The sequence below is a fragment of the Arvicanthis niloticus genome, chromosome 5 (assembly GCF_011762505.2).
Source record: "Arvicanthis niloticus isolate mArvNil1 chromosome 5, mArvNil1.pat.X, whole genome shotgun sequence".
NCBI lineage: Eukaryota > Metazoa > Chordata > Mammalia > Rodentia > Muridae > Arvicanthis > Arvicanthis niloticus.
Window position 1 is genome coordinate 35,507,064 of NC_047662.1, and position 27,044 is coordinate 35,534,107.

The following is a 27,044-nucleotide window of genomic DNA, read 5'->3' on the forward strand; positions in this document are numbered from 1 at the left end:
AAGGCAGGCCAATCATATGAGATCCTTAGAAGGGTTCAATACGTATGTACCTATGGTGGACAGAGGTGTGGGGACTTGATACCGTGTTTCTCCAGGGACTCAGGAAACAAGTCAGGACTGGTCTGCTTTGAGGCAGAATGGGGAGAAGACAGATGGGTAGGTAGTGGCGGCCATGGCAACTCCAGACATGACCCATCCCCGTGGTTTATGGGCCGGACACGCACCCTGCTCAGCTGAGGCCCTGTCATTTGTCTCCCTTAGTGAGTGCGCCAGTGCTGTGGGGGTAGTAGGAGGGATATGACAGGAGGAGCTGAGCAGTTGACAGAATAGGACAGGAATTGTGGGGCCAGATGCTGTGATGGCATTGTTGAGAGAAGAGGGAACCTGGGACAGAGGGATATTTTTCGCAAGTAAACCTAGCCCTGTCAGGGTACCTCCAATCCTTCCTGTCTTCAGCGCTCTGGAGACCATGGCCACTGTGCATATTAAGAATAAGTCCCCTCGTTATCTGCAATTACCCAGCGGCCACACACCTCATTTCTTTTAGCAGAAAAGAAAATTAGTTTTCTATTGACTTCATCTGGCTCCTCCCTCAATGCTGGACAAATCACTCAATCTGCCTCCCTTGGACCAAGTAAATGTCCTCGTCTAGACCCCCTAGGCCGTCAATGAAAAAGTGCCGATTTACCTGTGCCAAGAGGTGCCTGCACACCTCAGTCAGTCTTGGTCTTTCCCCATGCCATACATGGCCAACTTCACCAAAAACATGAGCTCTGGCTGCTCCTGAGGGCTAAATCCAGGATCTTTCTCTTCAGTCCCACCACAAACTCAAATCTTCAAACAGTTCTTTCCAGATAAACAGAATCAAAACACCCCAGTTCTGAAAATATTCTCCCCAGGTTTTCTCTTTCTTCTCATGCATTCTTGACTTCAGCACATGGCACAGTAAATCACCCGAGAAGTCAACACCTCACGCACACTGGCCAGATCAACCAGGTCTGAAACCTCTGTAGATCTGGTTTCCTTAGTCTGTAATCCAGTGGTTCTTAACCTGTGGGTCATGACCATCAGAAAACATGTATTTCTGATGGTTTTAGGAATTGAGACACTACTTAGCAAAATTACAAAGTAGCAACAAAAAATAACTTCGTGGCTGGGGTCACTACAACATGAACAGTACTAAAGGGTCACAGCCTCAGGAAGGCTGAGAACCACTTGGTAATCAAATGCTTCCTTTTTCTAGTAGCCCCCGTCACCAGGCTTGTCCCTCAGATCCACCCTCTTGTAGCCAATATGATCTTTTTTATACAAATCTTATCATGTCCTTCCCTCTTTTAAATTCCTTGAGTGGTTTTTCTTGCCTTCTGTTTAAAGTCTGCATTTATTTTGTTTTGTTTTAAAGAGAGAGTCTCACTATGTAGCCCTGGGTATCCTGGAATTTTGAGGTATGTTTTTGACTCTCAGCACTTAGGATTAAAGGTGTACACTAGAATGCTTGATTAAAGTCTACACACATAGGTCAGGTGGTGGTGGCGCGTGCCTTTAATCCCAGCATTTGGGAGGCAGAGGCAGGCAGATTTCTGAGTTGGAGGCCAGCCTGGTCTACAGAGTGAGTTCCAGGACAGCCAGGGCTACACAGAGAAACCCTGTCTCAAAAAAACAAAAAACAAACAAACAAAAAAAAGTCTACACACATACACATGTATTTTAACTATGTATGTGCACGTCATAGGACAACCTGTGGGAGTTGGTTCTCCTTTTGGGTGGGTCCTAGAGATCAAACCTAGGTCAGAAGGCGTGGTGGCAGGTACACTACCCACTGAGCCATCTTGCTCATGCTGCACTTTCCTCCTTTACTTTGCATGGTTCTAGGAAACCACACAAACCCAGGCTATGTGTACATGTGAAATAAGCACTTGAGCACTGTGCTGGATCCCCAGGACCCTCAGCCCTGGGTAGGGTCTCAGACTCACTATAGATGAGGGTAACATTGAACTCCTGGTCCTGCTTTTACCTTTTGAGAGCTACGATTACAGGTGTGTATTCAGAGGACAACTTATGGCGGGTATTTCCATGTGGGTTCCTGGGAGTAGGGAAGGGTAAGACAGACTGAAGCTCTGAGACCATTTGGGCTAGTTGGCATCTCTGCCTTTATATCATCTCTTGCAGAGCTAATTAGGCCAGCTTAAAGGTGCTGGGACACAGGATGATAGGTTGCTGTGTTGTGTCCACAATGGAGGCCTCTAAAATGGGTCTTTACCTTCACATTCTAGAAGGCTAGTCTCATCAGCTTGAGAACTTTTTCTTTTGAAAGACATTAATATTCTTAGTATTAGAAATATTTTTATGGGCTGGTGAGATGGCTAAGTGGTTAAGAGCACTGGCTGCTCTTCTAGAGGTCATGAGTTCAATTCCCAGCAATCACATGATGGCTCACAACCGTCTATAGAGGGATCTGATGCCCTCTTCAGTCAGGCAGATGTATATGCAGCAGAGCACTCATATATTAAATGAACAAATTAAAAAAATTTTATATTGACAAGACAAGAATGGAAGGGTAACATCTATGCAAACCCACAGAGGGGATGGGTCAGGCGAGCATCTAGCAAGGAAGGCTAAGTCTGTTAGCTACTTCAATCTAGAGTGGTCAGAGCCGCTTGTCAATGAAGCTGTTACTGGAATGGTGGCCGAGACCCATCATCAAGGAACCCACCTGAGGTGGCATGGAATGCCTGTTAAGTTACACTAGTCTGGAAACTGAAGAGTAGAGCACAGGAAGGAAGCCATAGGACTGGCCAGGGAAGACCAGTGTCCTATGATCCTTCATGAGGAAAGGTTCCAGGAAGCCCTTGGATAGTACGCCAAAGGGTTTCATCCATGTTTTCACTTCATCCAGCGGCTGCCAACCTGTTGTGTGTGCTGGGTGTGTATGGGCCAGACTGGGTCTGGATACAAGACTGGCTCCCTGTACTTGCAGAGCTCAAAGATAGCCCATAAGAGGTGCAGTGCTATGAAAAAAGGAGGCACAGAACTGCTTTCAGAAGCTCGGGGATGGATTCCTAGAAGAACAAAGGTATGCAAAGGTGAGAGGGAGCTAGCCCAGGAAGTTAGGGTTAAAGTGAAGAGGCAATGAAGACACCACTGGAAGTGATCTGTGGAGCGTCAACTTTAATTTCACCAAGTGATGGGGGTGAGTGACATACTAAGGTTGGTCAAGCCAGCAGTCAGTGACTAGAGGAAACCTAAGGACCCCAAATGTCAACCTAAGGAGTTCAAGAATGTCACTCTGGTAGCACTATGAAGACACTAATGCATTCAGGGAGGACAATGATAGGACCAGATCTGGGCTTCACAATTGTCATCCTAAAGACAGGACTAAAAGCAGAACCATCTGAGAGCAGACAGAATTACGGCTCACACCTGAAAGGCTCACCCAGAACTAGGCTTGTGGTGGGAGCATGTTGACAGTGTAAAGGAGAGACTAGAGGCAAGAGGGTTTTTTGTTTGTTTGTTTGTTTGTTTGTTTTTTTAAATAAAATTTTTAGCTGGACAGTGGTGGCACAGAATTTTAATCCCAGCACTTTTGAGGTCAGACTGGTCTACAGGTTGAGTTCTAGGACAGGCAGGGCTATACAGAGAAACCCAGTCTTGAAAAACAAGCCAATCAATCAACCAAATAAAATAAAAACAAAGTAAAAAATGTGGGCCAGTGGGTAAAACAGCACTTGCTGTGCAGGCCTGAGCACCTGAGTGTAGGTCTGGGACTCAGGAGAAGGAGACAACTGACACCCACAAAAGTGGTCCTCTTGCTTCCACCTGTGTGTGTACAAATGTGTGCACACACAACATTTTCTTTGAAAAAAGATAAGCTTTCATGAGAGGATGGGGAGAGAAGTGATTATAGGATTTTAGTGTCACTCAGGTAAGTAATCCCAGAGAAGTTGGAATTTGGTGGCAGTGATGAATTCAACTTTGGATGAATTAAGTAGGATTCTTTGAGTCATCTAAAATTATAAGGCATTTCATTAGGATTTCAAGGCTTAGTGTTTGGTTTGAGAAGGACTTCTCTATCCCATTAAAAACAAAGGGCTGAAGAGATGTCTCAGTTGGTGAAGTTTAATCCTGGGTATCCACATACCAGCCAGGCATGCTAGTAAAAGCCTGCAATGCCAGCAGTAGAGAGGCAGAGATGGGAGGGTTCTTAGCTAGCCCATCTAGCTGAATTGGGAGTGTTTGGGGTTTAGTGAGAGACCCTGTCTCTATCATTAGGTGAATGACTGAAAGACACCCAATATCAAGCTCACACGTGTATACCTCCCCCACAGAAGCCCACAAAACAAATGTATCCCATATTTCAGCTATATTTTATTATCATTATTATGTTAAACTTTTTAAGATTTTTATTTTAAGTATGTGGGCATTTTCTTTTCATGTCTGTCTGTGTACCACATATATACAATGCTTGTGGAGGCCAGAGTGAATGCTGGATCCCCTGGTACTGAAGTTACAGACAGTTGTGTGTGGTGGGGACTGAACCCAGGGCCCCTGGAAGAACAGCCAGGGGTTTTAACAGCTGAGCAATCTCTCCAGACAATTAATTTGGATTTTTTTTCTACAGGGTCTGTCTCACTATGTAGACCAGGCTGGACTTTATTCAGAGCTCTGTCTGCCTGTACGTTCTGAATGCTGGGATTAAAGGTGTGCACCACACTCCTGCTTTAGCTGTATTTTCTACTTAACCTGTCTGGAATTACTTTGTATATGTAAGAAATAGTTCTAACTTTATTATTTTTTCTGATGCAGAACCTATTGACTTATCATGGACTAAACTGCCCTCTTCTTCTGTATCCTTCTGAAATGACAACTCTTATCATGTGCAGTACTGTTGGAACCAATATAAAATATAAAATGAGAGCAAATATAAAATGACCAAAGGGGATGTAGTGAGTTCCAGGACAGCCAGAGCTACAGAGTGAGACCCTGTCTCAAAGAGGAAGAGGAAGAGGAAGAAGAGAAGAAAGACAAAAGAAGAAAACAAAAATGACCAAAGAGGCAAATCAACTTGAAGAATCAGGGGGTGGAAAACTGCTGGTTCTATTAGCGAGGTTAAGAGGTAATGTGGTTAAAGGAGCATGCAGATAGATGTCAAGGCCCACCACTGGAGCCTCAGTTTCCTGCCTTCACCCTATCTGGTAATCTGTCCAGGGACTGGTAAGGGATAGAGCCTGAGCCCATGGAGCAGAAGCCAACAAAGCTGGGGTGCTGAGGTAGGCAGGGGAAAGAACCTGCAAGGAGCAGGACCTGTGCATGAGAATGAGGAGATCACAAGAACTCTGAGCACTGATATTCTAGAATCTCGCTGACCTTGCGCCCACATCTGGCTACCCAGCAGCAATAATGTCCTGAGCAAAAGTGCTGTGGGTTTCCTTGGCCAGTCTGAAAGGACTGCCAGACTAAATGCTGTCCCAGCTCAAATGGGATATGCACTGAAAACTACTTGTTATCTCAAGTTCAAATTTGACTATTCCTCTGTGCTTTGAGACAAGGTCTCTCTATATAGTCACTCTGTAGATCAGGCTGGCCTCAAACTCACAGAGATCCACCTGCCTCTGCCTCCTGAGTGCTGGAATTATAGAGGTGTGCACCGCCATTACCCAGCTGCTCTACATTTTCATTCATCCAGTTTGGCAACTCTCTGGTGGGGCCAATACAGTATTCAGCATCATATGGTGGCTCAAAGGAGCCCAAGCCAGTGAATTTAGAATTTAAACAGCGGAGAACCTCAGATTCTGAGTTTAGTCCGCACCCAGCTACTTAATAACTGAACCTAACCAAGTTCCTGAACTTTAACTTTCCTGTATTTTTGTTTTTTTCTCTAAAATGTAAAGAAAAATTACAGCAACTACTTCTCTTAAAGGATGATTTAAAAGATGAAATGAATTGTCTGAAAGTATTTAAAATACTGTCTATGTTAGTTACCAGTTACTCTGATATCCTATAATATTGTTATTCTAAAATTAATATCCTGGCACTCATTCTGTGTCCCTTGGACCAGCCTGGGCCCATACAGTCTCCTATGTCCCTCCCCCATTCATGGCCACCTTGGCCACACTCTGTCCAGACAAACACTCCCTCTCCTCCCACTCAGCACTCTTCTAGCTTCTAACCCTCCCCAAGCAGGGTCCTTATGGCCTCAACTCTAAAGTGACCCCTTCTTCCCACCCCTCCCTGTATCACCCTCCACCCCACAGAGGTGCCTGAGGTGCCACAGGGCTGATGGTGAAGGATGGCGGTGGTTCTACAATAAGGGGAAAAGGCAATTTCATCTTGATTAGCAGGCGATTTCTCTCTCTGTAATAAGCGTGCTCCAAATAATTAGCGTGTTTTACGTAATAATGAAATTACAGAAATGCAGTCCACTTATTCAAACAACTCACCATTACCATATTTTTAAATATTAGACTTAATTAGAGTTTATCACTTCAGAGAAGTATGCGGACCAAAGATGTTTTTAAAAAAATCCTCATAAAGTGTTTATTAAGCGCTGGTAAAGCTAGGATAATGATGTGTTTGGAAATTAAGGCAATCAAACACTTACCGCCGCTCCTGGAGGCCGGGCATGGAAATGAGGCCATTACACGCCCATTACCCGCCAGCTCACAGCCACTTGGGGGGTGGGGGGAGGATGTGCCTGGCCGAGAGGGCATGGTGCCCGGAAATGCCTTTGCCAACCTCCTAGAGATGCCTGACCAGTAAGCACAGCCTCAGCCTCTCAGTCACTTACACTGCATTTGGCTGTTATGAGCCCAACTCAGACTTGGCCAAGCCAATGGACTGGATTGATCCCAAATGCCAAAGAAGGCAACTCTGATCTGACCAGCTCTGATCCAGACTCCCAGGCCTGGCAGGCCACATCAACTCCATTCACACCCAATGCAGAATGGGGACAGAAGCCAGGTCAAGCAGCCAGAGAGGCCCTTGAGAGGAGGTGGAGCTAGATCCTACTTGCTGGCTGCGGTCTCCAGTGATGAAGTGGCAAGCCTAGACCAAGTGCTCACTTCCAAGAAGGGGGTCGCTAGAGTGGTGGGAGGAAGGTAAGGAACTGAGTTTATATTTAAAGAAGAAGACCTGAAAACGGAGCCTGGGTCAGGGAAAGCAAGGGCAGGGGTGGTAGAGAGTGGGACTGTAAGGCTTCAGATCCCATTTGTCCCAGTGAATAACTAATTTCAGAATTTATAGTGCTGGGTTTTTGTTCTGTGGCCATTTATATCTGTGAGGGGAGGAAATGAAGAGGCAGCACGGATGCCACATCTTTCTGTGTTATTGCTTGTCTGCCATTTGCAAATCATTATTAATTGTGGGCCCTGGTGGCAGGACGGGAGGGGGCCAGGCTGGGTACATCCACATAGCTCTTCATCAAGGACCCCAGCCGCTGCCCCAGAGAGCCAATTACCCCGCCCTGATTGGGATCAGATAAAGAGGGAATTTTTACAAATTAGGGAATAAATAGAATTTCCACACAGGGCGCGGGCAAGACCTGAGAGGCTATAATGAAAAACCATCCGTCACCATCAGCATGGCCTGGGCATGGAGCCCCAGCATTCCCTCCCTTGTGGGCCCCTTTCTGATGTTCAGGGACCTGAACAGGCAGGTCTGAGAACAACCCTAGCCCTTCTAGGGCCTGGAAACAGGAGAGAATTCCCTGGGGGTGGGTATGGGGGTTAGGGAATACCTTGTGCTCAGGTGCTCTGTCTCTGCCTGCCCTTAGGGTCTCAGGAAGGAGATACACAGTCCTAAGAAGACTGAAGTTTGGAACCACAGGGCCAAAAATGTATCCATGTCCCCATAGCCATGGCAGCCCTATGGCAGAGCCCCAGCCCCCTGGACCACTCAGTCTGGGCTCCCATTAGTGCTCCTCCCCTTGGATCATTAAATATGTATATCTTATTACACGCCTTGTTAGAGTATTGAGCTCTATTGACTGATGATAAATCCTGAGCCTCGTCCTGGCCGTAAATTTATCTGGAGATGATGAAGACTCAATAATCTAGTCAGGCAGATAATATCATCGGGCCTTAAAAAAGATCATTACATTATATGTCAGAATTAAAAGTGAAATACGCTGTAGTAACAGGGCAATGCTCTGGCCATTACCACAGATGCCCGCCTCCCCCGGCCCATTCCCGGCCCTGCTAGAAGGGCTGGGCTGCCAGGGACTGCTACAGCTAGAAGTGGCAGAGTAGATCTAGGGAACCCATGGCCAAGCCTGAAGTCTGAAGGAAAGACAAGCCCAGAACAGCTGAACAGCTCTAACAGTCTGCTGAGACTCAGGTTTCCACCTCGTTTCTGCTCTGCTATCCCCAGACTACAGCTCTACCAATGTGTTGCAGACAGGAGGAGGAGGAATACAGAAAAAAAGACAAGAACATACTTTCCCTTTAAGTATCATTCCTAGAGTTCCCACAGACCATATTTGCTTTTATTTCAATGGCAGAGCTCAGAAACAGGACCATGCCTAACTGATCAGAAACTAAAACAAGCAGACTTTAGCCAGGCATGGTGGTGGCACAGTTCTTGGGAGACTGAGTCTACAAAGTGAGATTCCCATCTCAGACAGACCCTGAGTCTGAAAGAGAGCCAAACCAAGTCCACATTGATGCTCTGATTTCAGAAGGTTCTAACGGGTCTGAGGATGAAGGGGGAATTGATATCACATGTGTTCGAGGAACTTTCTGTCCTTACAACATAATGAACTACACCTTTAGAACATGGATTTTAGGGTCCATCATATCAGACTTTTTCTTGTCAATATTCTCAACTTTGTCATCCTTTTCTTTGGCTATCCTGGCCTGAAAAAAACCCAAGCTGCTTCTCTAGGCCTACATCTTGGTTTTGTATGGAAAGAATCATAACCTTACACGTTAGTGTCATCATGAGATCCTCACCATTCCCTGTGGTACATAAACTGCCCAGGCAACCCCAAGATTCCTGCCCAGTGTGAGCACTTACCTTTAGCCGTCAGGTCAACAAGCTCCTGCCCTCCCCACAGATCTATCTACCAGTCAAGTACTCTACCTCTCATTCCCAAATGGACGGATACTTGATCTATCTGCATCTGTCACCACAGGGGACCAATCCTGCTATCCCCTCCGAAGCTGATTTGTCCATTTTACCTCCTGCTGGAGTCTAAGCCAGCATGCCCACTTTCCCAAGGCCTGGACTTGAGTGCCTTTACCCTAGGATACAGCCCTAGTGGTCTCCAGCTTGGGCTCGTTCATCCAAGCTCCCAGCTGTGAGCCAGTGTGTATTTAATGTCTCTCCCAGTTGGCTGCTGCCTAAGGCTTAAGGTCTCCTTTCCTTGTCTCCCACCTTACAACCTGTTTTACCAAAGCTGTCTTCTCTAATGATCAGGGTCACCCTCAGGGGTGGGGCTTCCTAAGTTTAAAGTAAATTTTAAATTATTTATTATGTGTTTTTGTCTATATGTCTATACACCATTTATGTTCTTGGTGCCTATGGAAGCCACAGAGGGCACTGGACCTGGAGTTACAGTTTGATTGTGCAACATCAATCATATGGCTTCTGGGAGAGCAACCAGTGCTTTAACTGCTGAGCTATCTCCCTGCCCTCTATGTCTGACTTGTACTCGTTCTCTGGCCATGGCTTTGGTGAAATTATCACTTCTTTCCATGCCATCCTGCTGGCTCCTGTGAGCACTTGCTCTTCTGCGCACTCCTCAGATGTGGAGCTCAAAGCTGTCACTGAACCTCTTTCTTTTCTCTCCTTAAGCAGAATTATCTACCCTATCCAACCTTGGGGCTTGACTTGTCCAACAGCCTCTAAGTATATTCTTACTAGCTCCACTCTTCTAGGCAAAAGCAACACTACTGCCATTCTTTCTACAATGGTATATTTTAAGCCATGGTTCTAGTCATTTCATTCCATCTTAAACCCCTTCAGTGATCCTGGAGTAGAAAAGAGAGACAATGGATACCATAGTCAAACTGAAACAGGGCCTTTAGTTAATAGCACAGGGCCAATGCTAAGTTGGTAATGCTGACAACTGAACTATGGTTAAAGATAGCAACAGGAGTTAAGCTAGATAAGTGAAAAGTAGAAACTTGCCTGCAAGGAGCCTGGGGATGTAGCTCAGTAGTGTTTGCCTATCACACATGAGGATTTAGGTTCAATCCACAGCATGGAATAAATACCGGGTGAGGTGGCACACGTCTAAATTCCCAGTCCATGTGAGACAGAGGCAGGAGGTCACAATTCAAGGCAAATCTGGCTACATGGGGAATTCCATAAGCAACCAGGCCTATTTAGTGAGATATGAGATCCTATCTAAAAAAAAAAAAAAAAAAAAAAAAAGGAAGAAAAAAAGAAAAGAATTAAAGAATGAAGATCAGAGATGGAGGTGGTGGTGCATGCCTTTTATCCCAACACTGGGGAGGCACAGGCAGGTGGATCTATGCTATTTGCAAGCCAGCAGACCAATCTACAGAAGTCTAGGACAGCCAGGGTTCTCTAGAGAGACCCTGTCTCACCTCCAACCTCCATCTCTATAACAACAACAACAAAAAAAACAACAAAAAACAAGAATAAAGGTCAGACATGGTGGTGTCCAGCATTTGAAAAGTGGAAAAAGTCATAAATTCACCAGGCAGTGGTGGCGCACGCCTTTAATCCCAGCACTTGGGAGGCAGAGGCAGGCGGATTTTTGAGTTCGAGGCCAGCCTGGTCTACAGAGTGAGTTCCAGGACAGCCAGGGCTACACAACTATACAGAGAAATCCTGTCTTGAAAAACCAAAAAAAAAAAAAAGTCATAAATTCAAGGGATGGGTTATATGAAACCTTGAAAGCAACTATCACTTTCATCTCATCTTCTTTATAAAATTTTGGGAGTCTAGCCATGTTTATCCCTCTAGCCTTGTCTCTTAGGTGGTACAGCCCTTTGCATATGCTCTTCTTTGTCTAGTAACCAACTTCTCATTGGTACGCTTCTTACTCCCTGTGGCCCAGGCTTGTTCATCTCCTTGTGGATGATCACACCTTGTCCCATGTCTGTGTAAGGATGGACCACTTACCATGACTGCTTCTGACACATCCTGCTAGACAATATACTACTTGAGGGGTTATTTACACAGAGGTCCCTGAGAGAGAGAGAGAGAGAGAGAGAGAGAGAGAGAGAGAGAGAGAGAGAGAGAGAGAGAGAGAGAAAAGAAAGCATGAGCCCAAGATTACAGATGCACCTTCTCCAGCCTGACATTTGCCATTCCAAATCCTTTACACGCTGAAGCTCTGAGTATCAGTCACAGTCCTTGTGTCCAGCTTCTAAAGTGATAAATGTCTGTTCTTCCTTGCCTCTGGTCCTTCCTAGCATCTTGGTTTCCCCAAGACTATGCCAACAGACTTCCATGGAAGGACCTCACCAGCAGAGTAGGTGTTGGTGGCACCCAGTCCCAGGCAGAGATGCTCTAGAGAACCGTTTAGCTGTGCTTAGGGACTCTGGGGATGGGGGCGGGGTGGGGGCGGGGTCGGCACTGGCCTTTCTAAGCTCAGTCCCACCTGGTAAATATTTTATCCTCAAGCTGCTCAGCTAATCCTTATTAATTTCAATACGCTGCCTTGCCTGGCTTGGCTCCCAATGCATTATTTATCCTCTTTGTTTGTTTGTCGCTAACAGGTGGGCCCCAGTGGAGGCGCTGACTGGGGACAAGCCCACTCCATCACAGTGAGGCTGTGAATTAATCATGAGGACTAATGGGAATCACCTCAGCTACAGGCACTTCCCTAGTTACCTCAGCTTGTGCTAGCACCCAGAGGTGGGCCAGGACCATCTCAACTCCATTTAACTCAATTCAAAACAGCAATTTTATTTATTATCCGCCTACCCTTGTCAGGTACTGTGCTATGCTTTGGGGATACAACATGAGAAAAAAACACAAGTTCTTGCCCTCAGGGAACTTATGGTCTAGTGGGGAGAGGGGTGTCAAACAACTTCTGAGCCAGTGACCCTTAATTATAATAGTGGTTAAATGCTGCAAAGAGGGAGTGCAGGGTGCTGTGGGAAAGTGCATGTGAAAAAGAGAATCTGGCCAAGTCTAGGAAGGCTTCTCTTGACGGAGGAAACTTACACTGAGCCCTGAAGGATAGCCCAAAGTCACTTAGGCCAGAGGGGTAGGATGTAGAGCTGAGTAAAAGAAAACAGGTTAGAAAAAAAATCACTGAAGTGAAGTAGACAGGTGTAGGGGAGGGTGTGGAGTGTGGAGGTAAGAAAGGTCAGCAGGGGGCTGGAGAGATGGCTCAGCAGTTAAGACTGCTCTTCCAGAGGTCCTGAGTTCAATTTCCAGCAACCACATCAACCACATGGTGGCTCACAACCATCTGTAATGGGATCTGATGCCCTCTTCTGGTGTGTCTGAAGACAGCCACAGTGTACTGTTAGACATTAAAAAAAAAATCTTAGAGAGAGAGAGAGAGAGAGAGAGAGAGAGAGAGAGAGAGAGAGAGAGAGAGAGATATCAGCAGGTATACAGGGTAAGAGTTTAAGATAGCCTCTTCAGCCAACAGAGAGCTTACTGTGGAGGCCCTTCCATGCACACGATCAGCCTGTATCTTGCTAATTCTCACTACTACCATCGTGATATTAACACACATTCACAACATCTGGGCTGATTTCAAAAGCTTGATTCCAGACTTTGTACACAGACTCTTGTCAGTGGTATGAGGGCCACTCCTACAAAAGCTTTGATGTTCTGCTGGCTGATTCGTGTGCACCCTGGAAACAGCAGTCAGGATCACTAAACTTTAGTTGTATACAGATCAGGGAATACAGGTGAGCGCTTGGCCTGATCCTTATAAAGTAGCTTATTGTACCTGTCAGCTCTCTGAAGGCTAAGGAGTCCCTCTTGAAGGACTGAATATGGTCCATTAGCCCTAGGGAGGTCCCAGGCAAAGATCAGAACATTGGAGATTGTCCAAAGTACTTACCTCACCTCATAGAAAGAACTGCTCTTGTCTGAGGCTGTTTGGTGTGGACCTAAAAGATTCTGGCAAATGTTTTCTAAATGAACTGAACAAAATAAAAGCCCAGCCACCATCTATAAGGATCTGTCCCCAAACACTCCCCTCAGAAACCTTCACAGAAATCTACCTAAGGGGCTAGCACAGTTTAGGGACTCTCAGTACTTACTCTCAGTAAGCCTTCAAGTAACCTGACAAGTCATTGTCAACCCCAAGGAAGAAGAAACAGAAGTTCAGATGGCAAGAATGACTTGCCCAGGATCACTAAACCTAGAAACAAGCCTCAACCAGACTAGGTTTAGCCTTGTCAACATATAGTACATACTGTCTGTGTGGTTATTTCCCTAGGGATCACGCTTGATGATCAAGGGCCCTAGCTCCTGAGAACAAAGCTAAAAGCCCTGGCTTCTGAAGCAAGCGCCACTCTGTGAAAGCATGGGCCTCACTGTGCACATGCTCAGGGTTTGTAATTCTATTCAAAGTGGCCACTTGGAAAATCCATATGTCTCCAGGCTCCCCGTACATCATGGTGTCAAGACCTGATGCAGAGGCATCCATCAGCAGCTCCCAAACGCCGTGCATGCTCTGTGTACCACACTCCTGACCCTCCTTGGATCTCACTGTTCTGGCTTAGCCTGATGTGTTTGAGGGCTTATAACTGGTGGCTTGTCCAGCCTCTTTTGCCACCCTCAGACTCAGCCTGTGGCTACCCCTCACCCCAGCTACTGATGCCTCCTTTGCTTTGCATTACCTGTCTCTGCTCTCTCGGAGCAAGGCAGCCAGCTCGGAGGCAGCTTCGATAACTTGCTAACGTGCTGCCCATGCTGTTCTTAAAAATTTATGACTGTGCAACATGAAAAATCCGGCTGAGGAACCATCATTAGCAGAGCTGCCTCCCTCCCCCACCAGAGCTGCCCTCGTAAATTGAGATTTATGACTGTGGCAGGTGGGGGGTGGGAGGGGGTGGGTATGTGCTATGGTAAGGATGTTGTGGAGATGGGGAGAGACCAATAAGGCAGCAGTGGGGCCTGGGGCGCCCCCCTGTGGCAGCTCCAATTCACTGCAGGCTACAGTGATGACACCTTCAAAGCAGGTCTGGCCAGAGGTGTCAGCATAGTATAGATGCTGGATTCCACTTGGCAGTGGACCAGAAGGGGAGGGGCTTTCTCTGTCAGGCACTAGTGCAAGAACAGATCCTGAGGTTCTAGGTGCTAAGCACTGGTTCCTTAGCAGGATTAGGGAAGACAAGGAGATCATATCTAATGGTGAGCATGATCCTTGCTGGGGTCACCCTGAGTCAGCTTCCTCAACTGGGACTGTGCAACTCAGCAGAGCAGTGGTTCTCAGCCTTGTTAATGCTGCAACTCCTTAATACAGTTCCTCATACTATGACCCCAACCATACAATCTTTTTCATTGCTACTTTATAACTGTAACTTTGCTACTGTATGAATCCTGACGTAAATATCTGATATTCAACCCCTATAAAAGGATCATTTAACCACAACCTCCCCCAAAGAGTTGTGACCCACAGGTTGAGAACCACTATAGAACTGAAGGGAGGCAGAGGTTATGAGGAGCCTCCCTCTGCCCATTCCTTGGTAGGAAGTACAGGGAAACTGCAGGCATGTGTGTGCACAGGGCAGGCCTCACTCATATAGCCTCCTCACACAGGAAAGACTAGGGCTGAAAGAGGTGATCCCACTGTGCCCACCCCCAACTCTAGGCCCTCTGTTGGCTCTCCTCCACTTACTCCCCTGCTCACTTAGCCCTGTCAGTAAGGCCATCATGAAATTGGGGTTTCATTTACAGACTAATTAAACATTACAGCTTGTTCACAATTACAACGCGGGGATGAGGGAGTAACTAATTATGGAAGAAATGAGCTAACATTTATCTCTGCTCCCACCCTCCCTTTCTCCACTGGCCCCCACAATCTGGCTTCATCTCTGTGGTCAGTACCAGCTCTGTTTATTTCCTAGGAGTGAGGAATTGGAAAAGCCTAGTTACTTCTCCTCAAATCCAACTGTTGTTCCCAATTATCCTGGGGGTGGGACTTGGCTCCTAGGGCTCCATGCAAGACAGACCCTGTGAGTCTGACTAAAGCTTGCTAGGAGCCTTGTACTGGCATGTGTAGCTATGGTGGAGGAGGCTCTGCTGTGGATTGCCAGGATGATAGTACTACTGGACTCTATGAGTCTGTATCTTACACATGAGGATTCTGGAGTGATTGCTTAGATATGTGTGACCACATATGTGGACAGGTGAACCATGTTTTCACCCCCAGCCCCAGGACAGAACAGAAATAACTAAGTGACTGTAGGTGGCGATGGGCAAAAGCTGGCCCAGGACACGCCCCAACTGCCTAAGAGCCCATTTCCTACTGGGCAACACCATTCAGTCTCCTAACTCTGAAGTGGGAGAGAGGTGGGGCTTCTCTACTCTAGAGCTCTATGGGCCTAGGCTTGGCCTCTGGCCACATGCTCCCTCTAAGGTCCAAGGAGCCTCCTGGGGGCTTAGAATGCCCCCTGTGGGCAGGAGTCCTGGGGTCCTGCTGACCTGACACGGGGTTTAATATAGTAACATCGAGTATAAGCGTCTCCATCCTTCCTGCCTTTGGGCAGAAGAAGAAAGGAAAGAGGAGGGAGAGGAGGGAGTAGAGGGAGCCGGCTGAAGGGAGGCTTTGAGGCCTCAGAACTCACATCAAACAGCCGGATCTGGGCCTAATTGTCTGACCCCTGCCCCTGCCTTCAATCAGCTCTGCAGCTCCTGCCCGCCCCTTGCCTAACTAGCAGCCATGTTCTCCTCATTAGGACAAGTTCCCCTTGCACATATGTCCTCGGACATGTCCCCAGCACTCCCAGCTCCCAACCCTGCCTGGTGGGAGGGTACAGCAGGGACCCAATTTTGGAGGGGCCTCTGTGACAACTATACCCTAGCTGGTCCAAGCTGCATCAGCCCCTGTCCTTGGCATATAGGGTCTAGGGCCACATGTTATGACAGGCTCCTGGGCTGTCTTGATTGTTGGGTACATTCTATCCTCTGTGTGTCCCTGCAGTAGTCCTACTATCTCAGACATAGTCCCCAGGACAGGAACTATATGACTTTTATCCCTGTAGCCTGGAATGGTGAGATCAGCTTGGCAGGGGATCAGAGACTAGGTCTGGGTCTATGTGCACAGACTGGGATCTGAAGAAACTCATCTGCCCACTGCCCATGATGGACCATCTAGCTGTGGTGACACATGCAATGTTGGACAGGGGTGGTGCTCACCTTCTATAGGGGAGATCTGGGTTTAAATTCTAGCTCTCATTTTCTTGTTAGGCAGCCTGAGGTGAACAAAACCTTTCTGAGATTCAGTTTCCTCACAAATATCCCTGCAGCAAGGTGAAAGCTGTCTCAGGGTGCCTAGCTAATGCCAAGGCCAGAAGCACCTAGCTTGCAGCATAAACGTAAAAGCAGGGATGTCATACAGCTGCTCCAAGTGGAGGAGCAGAGCTTCAGCGTAAGGAAGGCCTTATGGTCCTGGGTCAGATGAGGCAAGTCTTGAGGAATGGGTTGCCACCTGTGTACTAAAGGCTGGAGGAGGCAGCCGAAAATACCCCTGAAGGTGGGCTGTGTAAGATGCTCTTGAGATTAATTCTCAGGTTACAGGACCCATTCAGGACTCAGAGAGGGGCTCCTTGGCTCTAGGCCCTGACATTGTCTCTCACCTTAAACCAGTGTAATGACTTGCAAATATTGATGAAAACTACAAACTACAGCGATTGTGTTTTTCAGGGACTGAAGGTGGGGAGAGGGGATAAGGAGGGAAATAAAGTGCAATGAAGTCCAGTTATCTCCCATCTGTAGCTGTTCCTAATCCCCAGCCCACAGGAATCCAATGCAGCCCCTTATCTGCCCTGTCAATCACTCAATCACCGCCCAGGGCTTGGTGGGCACCACACTCACACACATGCTCTCACAAACACAGGCACTCCACTGACTCTTGCTCCAACATCCCGCCCACCCCCAGCCCATTACTCTTCTAAGTAGGAGCAGCAAGCACGCACAGGTCCTGCCAGATGGATGCAATTTGCATAATATCAGCAGTGAAGGCTGCAAGATCACCAGGGGTCAGGGCGCTGACATCCCTGCACAGTCTATCTGCAAGTGCTAATTTGGCCAGCATTGATCTGTCTTTCTGATTTCTTTGTCATTTACGTCTGCGATGGTCTGACAGGAGATACAGAGAGAGACAAGAGGAGGCCAAGTCAGCCTGGGGCTAAGAAGGAAGGGAACAAAGATCATACTTTCACTGCATCACCCACATGGCGCACGCGCACACACACACACACACACAGACACGCACGTGCACAGACTAGAACCTTCTTCCATCCATCAACTCACCCAAACTAGTTCTAACACACATACATCTATAGGGGCCCCAAGGAGGCATTGTTCAAGGAGGAAATTGTCCCTCACTCCCAGGGACCATCCACAGAGGAAGTGGAGACCCTGTTGGCACCTGGGATAATTATCCCTTATGGCCACCACTTTCTGGCTCTTCACTTTCTCAAGGCTACATCAGAAAGGAGATGGGCAGGGTATGTATGAAAAAGACACTCTAGTTCTGTTTCACGCTGAACAGGAAGCTGGCCCTCTGAACAGTGACAGTGGCCAAGCCCAAAATAGTAATGGTGGTAGTAGTGAGACACAGTTGAGGACAGACGAGAAGAGGATGTCAACATCTACAGGGTCATCTGCAGCCTAGATACGGGGGCTTTTTAATGTCGAGTCCACATATTACTTGCAGACTCCTCAGTCAGAGTCCTTAGAGTTTTCTCTGTCTTGTAAAGGGTTTAGGATAGGGAAAAGAACACTGCCAGGCCAGATGGCTGAAAGGGAGGCAAAGACTGAAGCTCTTGAAAGCAAGAGTCCTCTGCAGAGAGGGGATCATGGTCACTGGAGGTGCAGAGGGATTTGATCATTCCCAGGGGTGCAACACCCCTCCCCTGTGCTAGCCCCTCCCCCTCCCCTTCCTACTGTGGAGGAGCTGGGTGATCAGAAGGAACTCCCTGCTGGGCAAAAGGAGGGGCTGGTGTCCATGTGTGCTAATCCGGGGCTGAGGTCTTCAGAGAGACCTGGGAAACTTCAAGGAGGGGAAGCCAAAGCTGTACTGCAGCTGAGCTCATTAGCCAGCACCCCTCCCCAAGAGGAGGAGGGTGGGAGGCCCAGTGAGCTGGCGGCAGAGAAAAGGCTGTCACTGTCCTTTCTTCCTTTTGGTACAAGCATCTCCCTGAGCCTACGATTCTCCTGCAGTGACACCTCTCACGGGCACTAATGAGATCCATGCCACAGAGCTAATGCATTCTGACTGGACTCTGATAGACACCCTACTCATGTGGGGGAGACCACAGGCTAGTACTTCCTCCCACAGAGGGGGCACCCTCCCTGCTGCCACCACCTGCCAGCCTAGCTCTTGCCAAACTGTTCAGGGCAGCAAGCTCCTGAGAGTCCATTTGGTCTCTGGCCATGCCACCTGTGCCATGAGCCTCTGCAGGACCCTCCTCAGTCTCAGAGCAGAGGGGCTAAGACAGCAGGGCCAGCCCACCCAGCTGGGTATGGGGGCTGTTCAGTTACTTTCCTAGCTAGCTGAGCCCTGCAGTCTGTGGGCTCTGTCACAATAGCGGACTTGCTGTGCAGATTTCAGAAATAGAGAAGGGAAGGAACCCAGACTCTGCTGCAGAGCCTAGCTTGGAATATTCTAGCTTGGTTTGTTCTTTTGTAGTACTAGAGACTGAACCTAGGGCCTTGCTGGTAGGTGCTCTACCACTGAGTTACATCTCCAGCCTAAAGGACTCAGTTACTGCCCACAACAAATGATATCAAGATACTCTTCTTTACACTCCTAATGTGATGGCCTGGAGATGGGTGGGATTCCCTGGGCCAAGAGGCAGAGAGCAAACTGTAATCAGAGTAAGAACTCTCAGGAGCAGAAGAGGATAGATGAGTAGCTGAGGACAGGTCAGCAGGTGTAGTGCCCTGGCTTCAGGGAAAGTGTTTTCAACAGGGCTGATGGATGGCAGGGCCTGCCTTTCTTTCTTCAGCTGTTGCCCAAGCTTTGTACAGGCCTGTAAGGTTCACATGATCTTAAAGAAAATAGGTGCTTTCTCTCGAGCATGAGGATCTGAATTTGAATCCCAGAACCCAGTTTTTTTTTTTTTTTTTTTTTTTCGAGACAGGGTTTCTTTGTATAACAGTCCTGGCTGTCCTCCTGGACTTGCTTTCTAGACCAAGCTGGCCTTGAACTCAGAGATCTATCTGCCTGTCATGCATCTCCACACCTGGCTTGGTTTTTGGTTTTGTTTTATTTTTAAGCCATAACAATCAGGAAGTTCAACACTACAAGGTGCAACATTGGCAGGACATGGGGGTTGAGATGTTGGGCTGTGCACCTGGGGTATTTACTTAACCCTGGCTCCTTACCTCACTGGCTGTGGGACTTGATCAAGTCATGCCAGTTTCTTAGGAAGAAAAAGGCGATGCCTACCTTCACATGGCTGTTAGGAAAATGAGTTTATGTAAAACAAGAGGAACCCTTTGCTGACATTGATGAAATGAAAGAAAGGCAGACTACTCAGCAGTCGCTGGGAGGCCACCCTACCTTGAAGACAAGCTAACTGAGGTGCTGTCAGAACCACACGGCTCTGTAGTTGGCATATCAGCTTTGGAAGTTCGACAGCCCTGCCACTGTGGCCCTACCTTGTATATCAGGCCCCCAAGGCCAAACCCACCCCATCCCTGCTAAAATGTCTTGCTTACAGCCTCCAAAGCCTTCCTACCCAGTGTGCCAGCATCTCTGGACCTTCCCTAGCTATTTCTGAATTGCTGTCTCCTCCAGTCTTCAGTGCCAAGCTCAAAATGTCTACCTGAAATTTCTGTGGGTACCAGGTACCATGTCATCTATACCAATTCACTTGTAGCCCTGTCATAATTCTTGATACACAGTAGATGCAAGGTAAGCAGTTAATGGCTGAAAGAAAGTTTAACCTGGTTCCTTGCCACAGCACCCCCAGCCCAGCCTGTCCCCAGCCCTCAGTGCTGCCCTGGCTCTCAATTACTTTTTTGTGCCTTTCTTTTGGCCTCCCTGCCCTGCAGACTCTTCATCGGTTTTCCCCAAACAAACCAGCAGACCATTCTCAAAGCTCAAATCAGACCTGCCTCTCAAACACCTCAAGATACATAACTTGACTGGCCTTCTACCCACCTATGTGACCCCACAGCCTATCTCCCTGTCCTCCTCCTATCACCCCCTCCACCTGGAAGCCTGCCTCCTTGCACTGTGAGCACCTGCACAGCATTAATGTCATATCCCCATGGCATTGTGGACAAGCCAATCAGAACCTGGAGATAGCTAAGTAGTGGGATCTGCACAATTCTTATCCAGCATCACCCAATGTTGCCTCAGCCCCCATCCAACAATATACATACCATTCCCTACTCCAGCCTGGCAGCTCCTCACACAGTTAATTAGCACCATGTCACTGAGGACCAGCCTGAGTGGCCAGTGACAGGAGCTGACCCCTGACCCCAGGGCTGGAAAGCAGTCCACATCAAACTCTTACAGCGCGACCCTTTTAGCACGCACAGTAACTCGGGGCACCGCCAGCTGAAGCTCATTAAAGCTGTCTCTTTGGTGCGAGGGCCATTAACCTCACTGCTCAAAACCCACGCCTCCCCTCCCTGCCTCTCCCAGCCCAATTAATGCCCTCCATGCTCCCTCCTTTCCAAGCACCCTCACCCACACCTCAGAGCTAGCCAGGAGCTGGCAGGGCTGCCCTCTTCATTCAGACTGCAGAGACCAAGTGCCAAGAAGGGCCAGTGCCCTGGCAGCCTCTGCCATTGGCAAAGCCATAAAGAGGGTGCTCCCTGAGCACCTACTTTGGATAGGCCTTATTCATGCCTTTCCCTGGGCTACCTGCTGGCCCCTCCCACTGTCCTAGGAGGCTGGCAGCACTGCCCCTCAGCTGAAGGCTCAGTGATCTGCACAGTAAAGCTAGAACTATTTCTGGCTTCATTGTTACTCAGAGCCATCAGCCAGAGGGAAAAATGTTCTTCTTTAAAGGATAGGCCACCTCAGGAGTCCAGACATAGAACAGGTAAGAGAGGAATCACTCAAGGGGCAGCATAGAAAGACTGGTGAAAGTTGTCCTCCCCACAAATACACCCTAGTGCAGACATACAGAAGCAGAGCTTCGCTCAAAGCTGTGGAGGCTGTCTTACCACAGGCTACCACCAGACTCCACTGCTGCTGCTCTCCTTCCTTGAACTGATGCAAGTCTTCTCAGTGGTTATACTTTCCTTTGTCTCTCCCTTTTCCATCACTCATCCACTGAGTCATTTACTCACCTGCTTTTCATCCATCTATCTACCAGATATTATTGAACAACTAGTAAGAGCTAGCTTTGTGCAGCACAAACTGCTGATCATGTTACCCTTTCATCTTCTAACGCCCTGGCCTCTGAATATTCCAGGAAGGGAGAACTGCCTTTAACCAGCATTCAAGGTCCTGCTTCTAGTTGTTTACTAAACCAAACTTTCTAATCCAGTCTTAGGATACTACTTACTGATGTCTAAACTTGTCTTCTCAATATACTAGACCCTTTCAAGTCTTCTTTGTACACACATTTTCTCTGCTTTGTTTATTTACCTAGAAAACTTATTTATCATTCAAAGATACCGACTCAAGTGGGTTTTTTGGGGGGTTTTTGATAGTGTATTTCCTGCTCGACCCTCAAGATTTATCTAGTTGGCTTTGGTGTCTCCTTTAGGCTGCATGGAAACATGGCTATGGGAAAAGAACAGCAGTTATGGCAGGAAACCCCCAGAGCCCCAGGCTTCCTGTCTCCCTGGTCTCTAGGAATGATAGAGGCATCCCAGAAATCACTATGATACAGATGAAATAGAAGCTACCCTGTCAACTCAACTGAGAACAGGGAAACTCCCCTGGCGGTAATCCAGACCACAGCAGTTGAGCACCTGTTTGGCAAGCACCCACTTCAGGCTCTGTCCCTCCTTAGCATATTTAGCACCTACTGGGCATTGACAGGTGTATAATGGATAAAGGGGCTAATCTGTACCAAGTGCTGGGACCTTCTACCATTCTGATGTCTCTCTTTAGCCCCTATGGATGATGATACCTTGTCAAAAGTAATCAAGTTCTAATAAGGTCATAACACCATCCACGATCACCTGGCTCCATCCACGCCCTGAACAGTGCCTAGAGCTGGTCATTTTTGTTCCTTGGAAGCATCTGCACACATACACACAAAATAAGAGACAAAGAAAGAGACTTTCTTCTGACAGTTACCCACAGGCTGGTGGTTGTTTCTATAATCAGACACAGGCCCTCAAATCAACATGGATGTACTGTTAGGCATACACTCTTCTAACAGGCATGCACAAAGATGGATACCTTATACTCAGACATACAGACATACAGGCAAGCTGTCATACACAGACAACATGATACTCACACAGACACATATTCACACTGATATATCAGAAGCTTACAGAGCTGCCAACTCTGTGGAATTGCAGCCACTCCAGTTTCTCACAAGCAGAAATCCCAAGTGTTACCCCACCTGTTACCCCAAGCAGTCCCTCCCAACCCAGGCACTGCTCAGTGGAGGCTGCTGATCCTGTGGGGGAGTCAATACCCTGTGGACGAAGTCATCGGTCAGAAGGACCTAGACTAATTAAAAGCTGGTGAGGTTTAAATAATTCATCTCCTTAACTCCCATTGATCGTCCAGTTTAGTGGCCACAGACTTGAAACAATATTAAACAGCCTCTTCCAGCTCCACAGGGGGGTGGGTAAGCTGACATGTGCCCACATCCCTGAAGACACTGTGCAGGAGGGATAGGGGACAGTACTTTAAATCTAAGGCCACCTGTGAGTTGCCCAAAACCTATATTTCCAGTCTCCTCTGAAATGTTTGGAGAGGTCCTTTCTATTTGCCCCAAACCACAATGTCCTTACTCTGCCCTCCCTACCCTCCTCCTTCCAGCCAATGATGAAAACCTTCCATAGGGCTGGGCTACTGAATGAGACAGGGAAACCCTGTTTGCCAGGGGACTGAGGCATGTGAGCAGGGGACTGACCAAGTTGCCAGGGGGATTTGTGGAGGGACTGACCAATGCCGCTGTGGGGCCGGCCTATGTGTTGCAGGCTGAGGCCCTTGTTCATGTCTAGTAGTCCATTCTTGGGCCAGCAGCCCATGGCGAAGCTGTAAGCCTGGAAGACAGGAGGTAAGACTGGTTAACAGAGGTCCTGACCACTGAGCAAACCCCACTCACCAAGTCTCCACCCAAGGCCCCACCTGTAATACCACCTCATTAGGGTCTGCTCACATTCCCTTTCACCAAGGCTCTTCCCCACCAGCAAGACCCCTTCCTTCTCTGAAGTCTTCTTTCTCCTGGGCATTCCCCTTCAGCAGCTGCCACCCTAATGAGGTGCCCCCTGCAGGGCTGTTCTTAGAATTCTGGCTTGCTAAGGTTTTCTTTATGGTGAGTTCTTCCCTCATCAGAACATCCCCTTCACCAAGCACCTCTCCACAGACTCCCATACTAGAGCACCACAACTGTGCTGGGCTCCTTCCCTTGGGATTGCTGGTCACAAAGACTGGTCTCAGGTAGGACCTAGGAGATTAGTGTCTCTAAATCTCACTCCACAGATAGAAAAAAATGAAACAGGAGCTGGCCAACAACATGCCTAGAGTCACATTGCTTTTCATTCTGCACAGGCAAGGTTGTGAGAGGCTGTAAGTGCTGTTTGTATGAGAGCTCAATGAAAAGGAAATAAGGTCACTAGGTCAACTCAAGCATCAGTAAGGCAAGTTCAGGGTGTGTTGTGAGGGTGAGGAAGGGTGTGTGTGTGTTTGTGTGTGTGTGTGTGTGTGTGTGTTCTGTTGAAGGTCAAGTGCTCACTTATGCATATTCAAAGCGGCCATCCATTGATCTGTACTTAATTGTTTTCCTGGGGTTGGGGAAGGAAGTGCTGGGGGCATCGATCTGCTCAGGTCCCCAGCAGCTCCATTGCTCCCTCCATTCTCTATCACACCATCTGGCCTCCAGTGATCTTCATCTGTGGGGAACATTGGCAGGACAGGACCTGCCTTCCCTCACTGGGGACAGAACCAGCAGCTTCTACCCTCACTGGCATGACAGGCCTAATGTCACAGATGAGGAAACTGAGGAACATTAGAAAGTGACTTGACCTATGTGGGTTAGACCTCTACAATGTGGCTGAGATAGGCTTCTTCTTAGCTTGCCAAAAAAGTCCTGGGCTTCTGGCAGCAGGCCTGAAATCAGATTAAACATTTACCTATTTCTTCACTTCAGAAGTTAAACACCAAGCTGACCCTCTTCTAAACAGCATGTTGGACAGTGATAATAAGAATACAACTTGGGTGAGTTGAGTTGGGTAATAGAACAAAATGCCTGTCAGCCATGCTTAGATAAGCACTGAGGGCCCACCTACTTCTGGGCCCAGCACTCCCACACAGAGAAAAGGACCCAGAATCGGGCCAGAAACAAGATGGCACGGGGGTAGGTTGTGGGGTGGGGGGCATGCAGGGCTCAGGGGCAGAGGGCCAGTTTCTTTCCTTTCCAGCGTCAGGAACCAAGCCCAAGGGCACTAGGAGACTAGGAGCCAATGCAATTTAAAACCCAGTACTTTCCAAAGCCATTTTCCTTGATCACAGAGGGATCAGACACAGCTCAACTCCAGCCAACCCTCCTCTACCTTCTCCCAGGTCCCAGCTATAGTCACAAATCAGAGGCTGAGTGTGGACTCAAGAATGGAGTTTGAGAAGAGCATGCTGGCAGAGCCTGGATGTAGGCAACAAGGGGATACATGCAGCAAGAGGATGCAAACAGACAGGGGACACAGCCAGTAGGTGGGCACAGCTGGGGGAACTGCTGAGCATGGCCAGCTGACGCTGGAGCTCAGTGGGCCAGAGAGCAGTGGCGGCTGCCTTTCAAGTACTTTAAAATCACTTACAAAGGCCGGATTAAACGATCAGAAATTCCATTTAATAGGACAAATAAAGAAATAACAATCTACTCTATCAGCCTGGAGAAGGCGAGCTGGATGGGTTTTTCCCCCCTTGAAAAAGGAAAAAGAGAAGGAAGGGGGGAAAAAAGAAGGATAATGTGTGTTTACTCAAGCAAAGAAAAAAATATTTAAGTGATGTCGGGGAGAAGATTGCAGTAACTAGTGAAGAATAACATCGTCTACTTTGCTGTCAAATCACACCCGAATTTCAGTAATAGATTCTCGGCTGACACTCAATTCAATTCGAAGGTGATCCTGCTTTATCCCAGCCCATCAAATATTAAACACTTGCATTAGCAGGTGCTGCCGCTTCCCGGCTTAAAGCGACGAGCAAGCGGCAGGGCTGTGGCTGCCCCTCCGCTCTGCTTGTGGCTCGGGGACAGGGCATCTCAACGTTATCTGCACGTCATCCTGAGCCTTATCGCAGCTAAGCGGGAAGACCACTTCAGATAACATTAGATGCTTGCCCTGTACGTCACCATGATTAGGTTATTGCTGTAATTATGGCTCCCCAAGATCTTCACAGGCTGTGTAGGAGGGAGATGAAGGGCAGGCAGCAAAGACCAGGAGGGCCCAGCTGGAACAGGGCAAGCTAGTGTCCTGGGTGGGAGAGAAGTAGCTGGAAAGGTACAGCCTTATCCCACCTGACAGATGCCTTTCAGGAAGGGCAGTCAGTGTAGCTTATCAGAGCAAGGGTGAGATGAATTGGAGTCTCCACTGAGGCTGTGGTGTCATGCTGCACAGTTTCATATTCCTAGATAAGGCATGATAACCAATTGCTGCTGAGACACGGCCTCATCCAGCACTTCCTCAGGGGGTATGGGCCAGGAGGAGGGGTGGCATGTGCACATGGGTCTGCCAAGCTCCTAATAAGAGGGATTTAATTTTTACAAATGCTGCTTCCAGCGGGGCCTTCACATACCAGCCAAAGTCCAAAATGATATTAAAGACGGTTAATTAAAACTGCTCTCCTTCAGCCTGGGATCCTCCTGCTGCTCCTGCTGAGAACACTGGCATATCTCCCCCAGAGCTTACCCTTTGACACAGCCACCAGCTTCACAGAAGCAGCCTAGGTCCCGTACCTCAAATATACCACTCCCCAAAAAAACCATGTCATTTGGGAACCTATCAGGCACATCTAGCACAGTCACAGACAATGCAGGCTCTGACACTGAGGCTCTGACAGCAATGAAGCTTATGTTTCTGTCACTGTGTACTCTGGACCTCACATCTGCTGGCCCTCTGCACCTGGACCCACACCTTGGTCTTCCCTTTGGAAGCCTAGCATCCCCAGCAATACGCATCAGGAAGTAGCTCCACTATGTACATGCTCACCCACACACGAGACTGCATCTGTAAACAGCCTTAGCAGAGTCTTCCGCATCTGTAAACAGCCTTAGCAGAGTCTTCCACGAGTTCTGCTCAGGGCAATGTTTACAAGTTATGTTGCAAGGACTCTGGTTGGAAAGACAAGGCTGACAGCTGGCAATCAATCAGAGCAGAGGGCTGAGCCTGTGTGGGGCTGGAGGAGGTAGGAGAGCCTCCTGGAGGAGTATTACTGGAAAGTCTGAGCATAGCCAACAGGAAGCACTTCAGTACAGGCAGAAGATGCAGTCAGGACAAAGGAGAATGGAAGGAGTGGGCAGAGGCTGCTTCTTCTTCCTCCCTTCCTTTCAATTTGTCAAGAAGGTAAGGGGCAAGGAGCTTCCTAATCTTGATCGGTGTGGGGCAGGAATCTGCTCTGAGAGCTCTCTCCAAGCCCTGTACCTGAGCTATTTCAGACTGTCCGGCTGCTGCTTCCCCATGGCACCTCTCAGCCATTATGGCCTGTCTGTACAGCTGTGCAGTTCACACCCAACCCCTGGAGGGTTCCCGGTCAAAGGAGAAGGTAGAGCAGGTGGAAGAATGACTACTAAGGA

The 27,044-nt window shown here is 48.1% G+C and overlaps 1 protein-coding gene across 6 annotated transcripts in view; it reads right to left on the reverse strand.

The window, feature by feature from the left end:
• Positions 1-27,044, reverse strand: part of Eri3 (ERI1 exoribonuclease family member 3) — a 130,733-nt gene that overhangs the window by 1,895 nt on the left and 101,794 nt on the right. For 5 of the 6 annotated variants that reach the window (XM_034503785.2, XM_076934358.1, XM_076934357.1 and 2 more), the window contains one exon: positions 23,205-23,304. The exons of the other annotated variant lie outside the window; for it this stretch is intronic. In XM_034503785.2, coding sequence (XP_034359676.1) covers positions 23,205-23,304 — 100 coding nt within the window. The remainder of the gene's footprint in view (positions 1-23,204; positions 23,305-27,044) is intronic. 6 annotated transcript variants of the gene reach the window in all.